The following is a 12,473-nucleotide window of genomic DNA, read 5'->3' as shown; positions in this document are numbered from 1 at the left end:
GACAAGTCTAATGAAGTCTCATCTGAGGACCCATTCTGGTGCAGTGACATAGTGACAATTTAACTGTCGTCCTCAGAGGTACTTAAACTTCTGAGTCCCTCAGTCATGATGGATATCTTTCATTAATTTAGCAATAACTATTCAATGTCCATTTCACTCTCCATCCCAAATCAGGTCATTGATGAATGGCCCTCTGCCATTTTAGCACCAGGGCTTCAGGGCAGCCATCTGTATGGACAAATGAGTGTCTCCTGCCCTGAGCTTCTCTTGGGCTGTGATACCCTACTTCCTGACCTTTATGTCATAACTGAGAATTGAGCACTCAGGGTTCAAACTTTCCTTCTTTAAAGTTTCGCTTTCAGAAAGCTTTCCTCGTGACAACTGGATATGGTTTTGTTTTCTCCTAACAGATATAGTTAGATACTACATTGTATTTTGGATGAGTTTGAGGCTGGTGATATGGAGAAAAGGAAGAAAACAGAAAAGGAATAACAGTGATTCCACAAAACTATTTATTGACTTATGTTTCCTATGTTTTATCCTAACATTCTTAGTTACTAAGTGCGGTAAGTACAAGTCACCTATAAGATATAAAGATATACCAAGTTTCTCCATTTCCACTAAGATCAGGAAGAAGACAAGGTTGCCCACTCTCACCACTATTATTCAACATAGTTTTGGAAGTTTTAGCCACATCAATCAGAGAAGAAAAAGAAATAAAAGGAATCCAAATCGGAAAAGAAGAAATAAATCTGTAACAGTTTGCAGATGACATGATACTATACATAGAGAATCCTAAAGATGCTACCAGAAAACAACTAGAGCTAATCAGTGAATTTGGTAAAATAGCAGGATACAAAATTAAGGCGCAGAAATCTCTTGCATTCCTACACACTAATGATGAAAAATCTGAAAGAGAAATTAAGGAAACACTCCCATTTACCATTGCAACAGAAAGAATAAAATACCTAGGAATAAACCTACCTAAGGAGGTGAAAGACCTGTATGCAGAAAACTATAAAACACTGGTGAAAGAAATTAAAGATGATACAAACAGATGGAGAGATAGATATACCATGTTCTTGGATTGGAAGAATCAATATTGTGAAAATGACTATACTACCCAAAGCAATCTACAGATTCAATGCAATCCATATCAAACTACCAATGGCATTTTTCACAGAACTAGAACAAAAATTTCACAGTTTGTATGGAAACACAAAAGACCCCGAATAGCCTAAGCAATCTTGAGAAAGAAAAATGGAGCAGGAGGAATCAGGCTCCTTGACTTCAGACTATACTACAAAGCTACAGTAATCAAGACAGTATGGTATTGGCACAGAAACAGAAATATAGATCAATGGAACAGGATAGAAAGCCCAGAGATAAACCCATGCACATATGGTCACCTTATCTTTGATAAAGGAGGCAAGAATATACAATGAAGAAATGACAGCCTTTTCAGTAAGTGGTGCTGGGAAAACTGGACAGCTACATGTAAAAGAATGAAATTAGAACACTCCCTAACACCATACACAAAAATGAACTCAAAATGGATTAAAGACCTGAATGTAAGGCCAGACACTATAAAACTCTTAGAGGAAAACATAGGCAGAACACTCTATGACATAAATCACAGCAAGATCTTTTTTGACCCACCTCCTAGAGAAATGGAAATAAAAACAAAAATAAACAAATGGGACCTAATGAAACTTAAAAGCTTTTGCACAGCAAAGGAAAACATAAACAAGACGAAAAGACAACCCTCAGAATGGGAGAAAATATTTGCAAATGAATCAACGGACAAAGGATTAATCTCCAAAATGTATAAACAGCTCATGCAGCTCAATAGTAAAAAACAAACAACCCAATCCAAAAATGGGTAGAAGACCTAAATTGACATTTCTCCAAAGAAGATATACAGATTGCCAACAAACACATGAAAGGATGCTCAACATCACTAATCATTAGAGAAATGCAAGTCAAAACTACAATGAGGTATCACCTCACACCAGTCAGAATGGCCATCATCAAAAAATCTACAAACAATAAATGCTGGAGAGGGTGTGGAGAAAAGGGAACCCTCTTGCACTGTTGGTGGAAATGTAAATTGATACAGCCACTATGGAGAACAGTATGGAGGTTCCTTAAAAAACTAAAAACAGATCTACCATATGACACAGCAATCCCACTACTGGGCATATACCCTGAGAAAACCATAATTCAAAAAGTGTCATGTACCACAATGTTCATTTCAGCCCTATTTACAATAGCCAGGACATGGAAGCAACCTAAGTGTCCATCGACAGATGAATGGATAAAGAAGATGTGGCACATATATACAATGGAGTATTACTCAGCCATAAAAAGAAATGAAACTGAGTTATTTGTAGAGAGGTGGATGGGCCTAGAGTCTGTCATACAGAGTGAAGTAAGTCAGAAAGAGAAAAACAAATGCCGTATGCTAAAACATATATATGGAATCTAAAAAAAAAAAAAAGGTTCTGATGAACCTAGGGGCTGGACCGGAATAAAGTCGCAGACATAGAGAATGGACTTGAGGACACGGGGAGGGGGAAGGGGAAGCTGGGACGAAGTGAGAGAGTGGCATGGACATATATACACTACCAAAAGTAAAGTAGATAGCTAGTGGGAAGCCGCCACATAGCACAGGGAGATCAGCTCGGTGCTTTGTGTCAACCTAGAGGGGTGGGATAGGGAGGGTGGGAGGGAGACGCAAGAGGGAAGAGATATGGGGATATATGTAAATGTATAGCTGATTCACTTTGTTATACAGCAGAAACTAACACACCATTTTAAAGCAATCATACTCCAATAAAAATGTTTAAAAAAAAAGATATATGAAGTTTTTCCAGATACATCCAACCCTTCAGTAATTTTCTTACAAATTAAATGTGTGCATTTTCACATAAGACAAGAAAATGGTAAAGGAAAGCTGTAGAGTTAAACAGTTCTTTATGACATAACATTAAATTTGAAATGTCAAAATCCCATTGAGGTTAATTTATGAGGTTTCATTGTGCCTTTAATGGTTTCAACCTGATGCAGGCCTTGGCTTGTTTTGAATTCTATTTGTCAGAAATACAAAACATTAAAGCCTCAGTCACTGAAAGAAAAGTAAAGATAAACTGTGTGTATTTTATGAAAATTCTTAGGTAGAAAGCTAGTATCTATTATGCAGGAGCAAGAAGAGGCTCTATCTTTAGTTTTTGTTCTTTGAAAGTACACCAGTGATTTCAAGACAGAAGTACAAAGAGAGATGAATGAAAAACACATAAGTACAATGAGCAAAATCTTTACTTTATAAAATTACTTATTCCATTCGATTTAAAAAATAAGAATCTGAAAAAGTAACCTCAAACCCCAGGCTGTAAATATTAACATAAGTATTCCTGAATATTTAAATTATTGGAAAATACAAAGCAAAAAGATGAATAATTATGACATTGTATCTAAAAAGTTAAAACAGTTCTGGAAATGATGTAAATGAAACATAATTTTATAAAGCAGAGCATAAATAAAATAGGTAAATTTTATGTGAAACAAAATTTACTTGACAATTTTTGGGAATTAAAACAATGTTAATTATTAAAAATGTTGTGCTTCTTTCATATTTGCACATGAAAATGAAGTATTCAGTTCAGTAAATGCTTTGACCTTTTGTCCTATGTAGGGCTGTTGGTGTGTTCCCTAGGAAGCTGCCTCTGCATGGGAGATTTGCGTGTGGGTGGTTGAGTGGGGGTAATTCTTGGGAACAACACCTGGAAGGTTGAAAGAGCAGCTGCGATGGGCAGAGAGACAAGTTGAACTGCAGTGCAGTTGCAACAGAAGTCTCTGAATACCCCAAGGGGGAGTCTGAAGCAGGGATGCCCTTCAGGGAGGTCCCAGTTGAGAAAATGGGTCTCTGCCACTGCATTGCATCACTCCATTGTATTCTTGGGCACTGTTGTCCCTGGGGAGGGGCACAGCCTTATGAGAGTCAGCTCCCTTCAGCCTGGCAGATCCTGGGAAGAACATCAGTCTTGAATAGGGGGGAATAATGGAATCTGGGCTCTGTATAGCAGATTTCCCTAAATTGTTGCCTTTTACAGAAACGTTTCACAATGACAGCATTCTCTTACCCTAACTTTCTTTTTTTTTTCCTTTATAAATTGTTTTCTTTAATCCAAAAAGGAGTGGGAAATGGGGGGGGGGTTCATTTAATCATTTAATTTTTTGAGGATCACCTAAGCCCCTCCACCACTTTCTATTATGAAAAGTTTCAAGCACACAGAAAAGTGGAAAGCAAAGTACAATGAACACCCATACGCATACCACTGAGTTTCAATAATTAACATTTTGCTATATTTGCGTTTTCCCCTGAACCAGTGAATATAAGCTACATACATCATGACACTACACTTTGAGATATTTCAACATACATCTCCTAAAATATGGATATTCTCCTACATAGTATCATTTTTGCTCTTAACAAACTTGACAGTAGTTTTGCAAAATAATCTAATACCAATCTATAATCATCCCAATTGTCCCCAAGATGTTTTTATGGTTGTTTTAAACATTTGAATCAAGATCCAATCAAGCTTCATGCAATGCAAACAGCTATGTCTTTTTAGTTTATTTTAATCTAGAAAAGTCTCCCATTCCACCTCTTCCCTCTGATACTGACTTTGAAAAGCCTGAGCCAGGTGTGTTGTAAAGTGTCCCATATTATGCTCTTACCCTAACTTTCCCCTTCCTCTCTTACATTGCCAATCTTGCTGTAGGCAAATTTAAGAACCTGTGATTCCTTTAGGGGACAACTAAGTGGAGGGTAGGAGGGCACTCAAAACCCTGCTGGCCCCCTATGTGGAGAAGGTGGTTCTAGACCCCATCTTGCTTTGATTTTGATTTCAAAGCCATGTGTTTGCTCATAATCATTATAAGAGCATTGTCTCTTGGGAAACCTAGGAGGATAAAACAAAACCACTCTATAAGAATTGTGGTGGGTGAGTTACAGCAAACCAATTAATGGCTGTAGCAGAACTTGTAAAATTTAACTCTTATTATTGAAATTAATCAAAACTCATTTCTTTTTTTTTCATAGAATATTCTGTGTTGCTTATTTTTCTCCATTATTTGCAATGCCATATCATTATGAGATATTGTTAATTTGTCTACGTGTTAATGTTGAAAGATATTTGACTAAAGTGCCTAATTAAAAAAAGAAAAGTAAATATAAATTGCTATTAGATTTCTTAGACCAGTTATTATCAAAAGTGTTTTAAAATATGCCTGTGCATGCACACACATGCACATACAGAGTGGATATTTAACAGTTTTTAGATGAATGGAGGGTGTCCAGGTCAATTCTCAATTTAAAATTATTTTTCAAGCATTTTAAATTTAGCAAGTCCTATTATGCCTGTAACTTTTTTTCTGATTCTACTATCACATGCCCTTAGTTCATCTAATTTAACATCATGCTAAAAGGAGTGATTTCTTGAGTATGCTTTCAAAAAAGAAATCAAACTGCTTAAATGAAATGTACAGTAATTCTATTTGTCAGATTTCACATCTTCCCTTCCTTTCATCTCTCCATAAGCCTGGCTTTAGTTATTATTTTTACATGTTACCAATACCAACAAATTTTGTTCCTGTCAGCTCTCCACCACCCTATCCATGGGTAATGTGACCTTCCCAAATGGTGCAGGAAGTCTAATCTTCAGGTGTCTGCAAACAGGGGGAGGTAGCAATTTTTGCATATGAGAAATACCGTACAATATTTTTTCATAACTATTTATTTTCTCCTTTGTGTGTCTCCATGTTCATTCAGGCTGTCCCGACAACAGCTCTGACCCTGGATGTGCAAGTCCCCTGGATGGATTTCAGGGCTGCCTGAGGCTCATCTCCATTGGTGACAAAGCGGTGGATCCCATCTCCATACAGCAGGGGGCGCTGGGGAGTTACCGTGACCTCCAGATAGACACCTGTGGCCTCACAGACAGGTAGGCAATCTCATGTCAGCGTGCCTGTTTTCAATTTTTTGATAGTAGATTACAAACAAATGAACCGCTGGAAAAGAGCATATTCTTGCCCCTTCTCCATTACTGATATCCATTCCATAGGGAAAAATTATATTTACATTGAAAACAAAAATGACAAACTTTAAATAATTGCTTCTTTCCAATGATATTTTCTTAGAAGACACACTCTCATGAATTTTCCTTGTGTATGCCTCCAAGCTCCTTAATTCACACAGAATACTATTGATGCTGTTATAATTATTGATTAGTATATACTTTAAAAAATTCGAACATTGCACAAGACAGATTAGAACATTCTAAAGAGATCATTGAGGACCCGGAAATAAAAATTCTATGTGGTCAGCTGCATTCACCTTACACTCCCTATTCTACAGGAAAAGTGAAAAGTAACTCTTCCTTTGAGAAAGGTTGAAGCTTTGGGGATTTCTAGTGATGTTGTAAACACAGTAAAGAATGGAGAGAATTCAGTTACCACATACTGAGCATGGTACCACTTCACTGAAGAAGACAAGAAAGGCAAAGCTTTAAAACAATAGCATATTAAAATTGCTAAGCATTGCAACTTTACTGAAGTTATTTGTTAGTCATGTCTGACTTTTAAGTAATTTTGGCTAAAAGGGATGGCTTAACCATCACACATTCAAGTTTTTTTCTGTGACTGGTATGTCTGACTTCTCTGCAGTAGGAGTGCATTAAGTTCGTGTTGAATAAATATACACACTCCAGACATCCTCACACATCCATACACGGGCACCTTTCCAAAGTTCACACTGCACAGAGTCCTTTGTGGAGTAAATCTAATCCAAATTTAACACTAATTGAAATTCCCTGTCATGTCCAATTAACTGCAAGTTACAGTGCAATCTAGCAGTGTATGAGAAGATCATAAATTCCCAGTATGTAAAATATTGACTCACAAGAATTTGAGTTCTTTAATGCAAATGTCCATGGCCATATGTTCACATTCTATTCATTTGTAGAGGAGAAAAAATGATTTAAAGAATTTAGACAAAACTCTCTACCCTAATTTTCAGATTATAAAAATTTTTTTTGGCATGGAAAGTATAACATCATCTGCAAGTTATAATTGCAGCCAGCTCTGGCATCCTGAATCTTGGTATTGGGAGAGGGTTAGAGATGCTCTCTTGGAAGTAGAGTACATCCTCTCACCCATGGGAATGGCTTTTAGTGGGTCAGGAGGGTGGGAGGTCACAGCTCACTGCCAGTAGCCCGGTTGTCACTTCAGTCGGGAAGCTCACAGAAAGTTATATTAGTGCTTGGAGAATTCCATCACAACACATGTGTAATCACAATATTTATCTCACATAAAGGTTGCCCCTTTGTGCATAAAGGTCTTTATTTCAAAAACAAAACAAAAAACCAACGTATCTTTGTGTGTGTGTGTGTGACCAAAATAGAAAAATAAAATAAATTTCCACATCACATTTTTAAAAGATTTTCAGGTATCTGTGCCAGTCTATGGAGACATCTGTGGTATTAAGTTATCTTCTATAAAATTGAGGCTCATGGCAACTTTGTAAGTGGTTATAAACATAGCTATTGGCACTTTGGATGGCCTATATAGTCACTACTTGTAATTTTTTATGGTTCAACATCTAAAGACATATCCTTACTCTCCATTCTTCTTAATACTAAAAATATTCATTTTTTCTCAACCCTTTAGTCCATACCTACTAACTGCATGTCCAATGCACCATGAAATAGATTCACTTAAAAGTGCAGCAAAGCAGACACTCACACCTGGGCTGCCTTCGGGCGCTGTGCACTGTACACAGCCATCCACCCAGCCCACCACTCTGCCTGCCCAGAGCAAGTCCTAATGTGCTCAAGTGAAACTGAGATTTATTATTAAAATGCAGCTAGCTTTATAACTTCTATCCATCGGGCACAGGAATTAATAATTCTTGATACATAGCAGCATTCCTCACACTGCAAATGCTGAAAAGATGTTTGAAATCCTAGGGGTACTTAGGAAACTTTCCTGAGCCATATAAGGACTTGTGCATGACGCTCTGTCTTCCTGTGGCTCAGATGACACTTTATAGGGAAGGCAGCGCAGTCCTTTGGGACAAGGCTGTGGGGAGGGGAGAGCAGTGAGGAGGGATCGTGTCTTACACCCTTTGGGTTTTGGACATTAGGATTTCATGTCATGTCACTCAGGCTACATAGCTCTTTTCAGGTTCCTTTTAGGCTCAGGTGTTTGCTGTCTAGAGCACCCCCAGCCATGGATGGTGCTGATGGGGTCACTTTTCTCACTTCCACTGCCTTTGGCCCAACATTAATCTTCTAGATGCTAAATGTGACATTGTGCATCATACACCTTGGGGTTCTTTTTAATAGAAAATAACACATTTAGAAGAAAATTAATTACCACAAACGTTAAGTTCTAATTTATGAAAAAAAAATCTTATCCCAAAACATTTCTAGGTAAACTATGATATTCTTTATCATAGAGCAGTCATTTTCACTGCGTTAAAAAGTATGGAATCTATTCTAGTATGATTTTAGAGAGTTCCAACGTGTCAAAAAGAAAGGCAAGAAGTTACTCTGTTCAAACGAGGGGTAAAGGGGTTGGGCCCTGCTCGGGTCAAGCCACCCTTTCGGTCCAATGGGGTTCTTCGGTAACATGATCTGAAATACCACCACTCCTAATACTCTGTGACTTTGCTATAGACTGTCCTGTTCTTCGACTGTTATAGTAATTTGCTGACTGTCAAGGTATGGATGCCCCATCCTATGCATTCACCTAGTAAACCTCTCCAGAAAGATAAATAAGTCGGGCACCATTTATTCCACATGTGAATCCCAACTGGCCCAAACTGATTTTGAAATTCACAATCTTGAAGAGATTCTGATTCACAATCAGAACAGTTGACAAACTGTTCTGAAATTTGTCAGAAATTAAAAATAAGCATATCCAGGAAAAATTTCAAAAAATCTATTATATATCATTTTATTTCTTTTTCAAGTAAAAGTGAGTTTGCCTATTTCCAGTTCTTACTGACAGTTGAAATTTTTCCATATTTTTCCAAAGAAAACCAAAATAGTTCTTTGGTTAGATCTACTGGAATTTCAGTGTCTAGGAGTGTAATTTGTGCAGTATTAGAGGAGAAAAAAATATCATAAAATAGCCAGATGCTCCCTTTCATCTTTTGTTTTTCCTACTTTCCTTTTAACGATGTTTGTTTTACCTTTTCTGATTTGCAGATAAGTGGCTGTTGGGGAGCTGACTGGGATGAAACAGGGGTGTATGTTGCTTTCTGGGTATTTCTACATGTTCATACTGTCCTGTCTTCTAAGCAGAGAGCCTATCATTGGTGTGAATCTCTCTTTTTCTTAATACACTTTGTGGTAGTTTGTTATGGCAATAATAGAAAAATAATATAACATTTATATAAAATTATGTATAAATTTATAAATCTATACACACACATATTTTCTTTCTCTAAGGTGAGATTTTGAATACATTTTAGTTTTATATACTTACCTGTATTAAGTCCCTCACAATGAACATTTTTTAATTAATACGCTTTATTTTTTAGAGCAGTTTTAGGTTTGCAGAAAGTATAGAGAGTTTCCCTTTATCTCCTCTCTTCCCAGTCTCCTCACACACAGTTTCTGTATTATTAACATCTTTCATCAGTGTTGTACATTTATTACAATTGATGAACTGATATTGATACATTCTTATTAACCAAAGTCCATAGTTTACAAGTTCACTCTTTGTGTTAAACAGTTCTATGGGGTTTTACAAATGCATAATGTTATGTCTTCACCATTACAGTATCATACAGAATAGTTTCACAGCCCTAAAAATCTCCCATGCTTCACCTACTCAATCCCCCTCCCTTCCCCCACTCAATCCCCCTCCCTTCCCCCACTCAATCCCCCTCCCTTCCCCCACTCAATCCCCCTCCCTTCCCCAACTCAATCCCCCTCCCTTCCCCCAACCCCTGGCCTGGAAATCACTGATCTTTTTACTCTCTTCATAGTTTTGCCATTTCCAGGATGTCATATAGTTGGAATCGTGCTCTACGTAGCCTTTCACTTTGTAACATGCATTTAAGGTTCTTCCATGTCCTTTGTGGCTGGACAGCTCATTTGTTTTTTTTTGTTTTTTTTTTTAAAACATCTTTATTGAAGTATAATTGCTTTACAATGGTGTGTTAGCTTCTGCTTTATAACAAAGTGAATCAGTTATACATATACATATGTTCCCATATCTCTTCCCTCTTGCATCTCCCTCCCTCCCACCCTCCCTATCCCACCCCTCTAGGTGGTCACAAAGCACCGAGCTGATCTCCCTGTGCTATGCGGCTGCTTCCCACTAGCTATCTATTTTACATTTGGTAGTGTATATATGTCCATGACACTCTCTCACCCTGTCACATCTCACCCCTCCCCCTCCCCATATCCTCAAGTCCATTCTCTAGTAGGTCTGTGTCTTTATTCCCATCTTGCCACTAGGTTCTTCATGACCTTTTTTTTTTTTTTCCTTAGATTCCATATATATGTGTTAGCATACTGTATTTCTTTTTCTCTTTCTGACTTACTTCACTCTGTATGACAGACTCTAACTCCATCCACCTCATTACAAACACCTCCATTTCATTTCTTTTTATGGCTGAGTAATATTCCATTGTATATATGTGCCACATCTTCTTTATCCATTCATCCGATGATGGACACCTAGGTTGCTTCCATGTCCTGGCTATTGTAAACAGAGCTGCAATGAATATTTTGGTACATGACTCTTTCTGAATTATGGTTTTCTCAGGGTATATGCCCAGTAGTGGGATTGCTGGGTCGTATGGTAGTTCTATTTTTAGTTTTTTAAGGAACCTCCATACTGTTCTCCATAGTGGCTGTATCAATTTACATTCCCACCAACAGTGCAAGAGTGTTCCCTTTTCTCCACACCCTCTCCAGCATTTATTGTTTCTAGATTTTTTGATGATGGCCATTCTGACCGGTGTGAGATGATACCTCATTGTAGTTTTGATTTGCATTTCTCTAATGATTAATGATGTTGAGCATTCTTTCATGTGTCTGTTGGCAATCTGTATATCTTCTTTGGAGAAATGTCTATTTAGGTCTTCTGCCCATTTTTGGATTGGGTTGTTTGTTTTTTTGTTATTGAGCTGCATGAGCTGCTTGTAAATCTTGGAGATTAATCCTTTGTCAGTTGCTTCATTTGCAAATATTTTCTCCCATTCTGAGGGTTGTCTTTTGGTCTTGTTTATGGTTTCCTTTGCTGTGCAAAGGCTTTTAAGTTTCATTAGGTCCCATTTGTTTATTTGTGTTTTTATTTCCATTTCTCTAGGACCTGGGTCAAAAAGGATCTTGCTGTGATTTATGTCATAGAGTGTTCTGCCTATGTTTTCCTCTAAGAGTTTGATAGTGTCTGGCCTTACACTTAGGTCTTTAATCCATTTTGAGTTTATTTTTGTGTATGGTGTCAGGGAGTGTTCTAATTTCATACTTTTACATGTACCTGTCCAATTTTCCCAGCACCACTTATTGAAGAGGCTGTCTTTTCTCCACTGTATATGCTTGCCTCCTTTATCAAAGATAAGGTGACCATATGTGTGTGGGTTTATCTCTGGGCTTTCTATCCTGTTCCATTGATCTATATTTCTGTTTTTGTGCCAGTACCAAACTGTCTTGATTACTGTAGCTTTGTAATATAGTCTGAAGTCAGGGAGCCTGATTCCTCCAGCTCCATTTTTCGTTCTCAAGATTGCTTTGGCTATTCGGGGTCTTTTGTGTTTCCATACAAATTGTGAAATTTTTTGTTCTAGTTCTATGAAAAATGCCAGTGGTAGTTTGATAGGGATTGCATTGAATCTGTAGATTGCTTTGGGTAGCAGAGTCATTTTCACAATGTTGATTCTTCCAATCCAAGAACATGGTATATCTCTCCATCTATTTGTATCATCTTTAATTTCTTTCATCAGTGTCCTATAATTTTCTGCATACAGGTCTTTTGTCTCCTTAGGTAGGTTTATTCCTAGATATTTTATTCTTTTTGTTGCAATGGTAAACGGGAGTGTTTTCTTAATTTCACTTTCAGATTTTTCATCATTAGTATACAGGAATGCAAGAGATTTCTGTGCATTAATTTTGTATCCTGCTACTTTACCAAATTCATTGATTAGCTCTAGTAGTTTTCTGGTAGCATCTTTTGGATTCTCTATGTATAGTATCATGTCATCTGCAAACAGTGACAGCTTTACTTCTTCTTTTCCGATTTGGATTCCTTTTATTTCTTTTTCGTCTCTGATTGCTGTGGCTAACACTTCCAAAACTATGTTGAATAATAGTGGTGAGAGTGGGCAACCTTGTCTTGTTCCTGATCTTAGTGGAAATGGTTTCAGTTTTTCACCATTGAGGACAATGTTGGCT

At 37.3% G+C, this 12,473-nt stretch overlaps 1 protein-coding gene across 4 annotated transcripts in view; it reads left to right on the top strand.

Annotated features, from left to right (window-relative positions):
* Positions 1-12,473, top strand: part of LOC133097486 (contactin-associated protein-like 3) — a 149,045-nt gene that overhangs the window by 73,284 nt on the left and 63,288 nt on the right. For all 4 annotated transcript variants that reach the window (XM_061199366.1, XM_061199367.1, XM_061199365.1 and 1 more), the window contains one exon: positions 5,837-6,008. In XM_061199366.1, coding sequence (XP_061055349.1) covers positions 5,837-6,008 — 172 coding nt within the window. The remainder of the gene's footprint in view (positions 1-5,836; positions 6,009-12,473) is intronic.

The sequence above is a fragment of the Eubalaena glacialis genome, chromosome 9 (assembly GCF_028564815.1).
Source record: "Eubalaena glacialis isolate mEubGla1 chromosome 9, mEubGla1.1.hap2.+ XY, whole genome shotgun sequence".
In the NCBI taxonomy this organism is placed as follows: Eukaryota; Metazoa; Chordata; class Mammalia; order Artiodactyla; family Balaenidae; genus Eubalaena; species Eubalaena glacialis.
The sequence above is the reverse complement of the archived record's forward strand: the minus strand, read 5'-3'. Positions and strand labels throughout refer to the sequence as shown.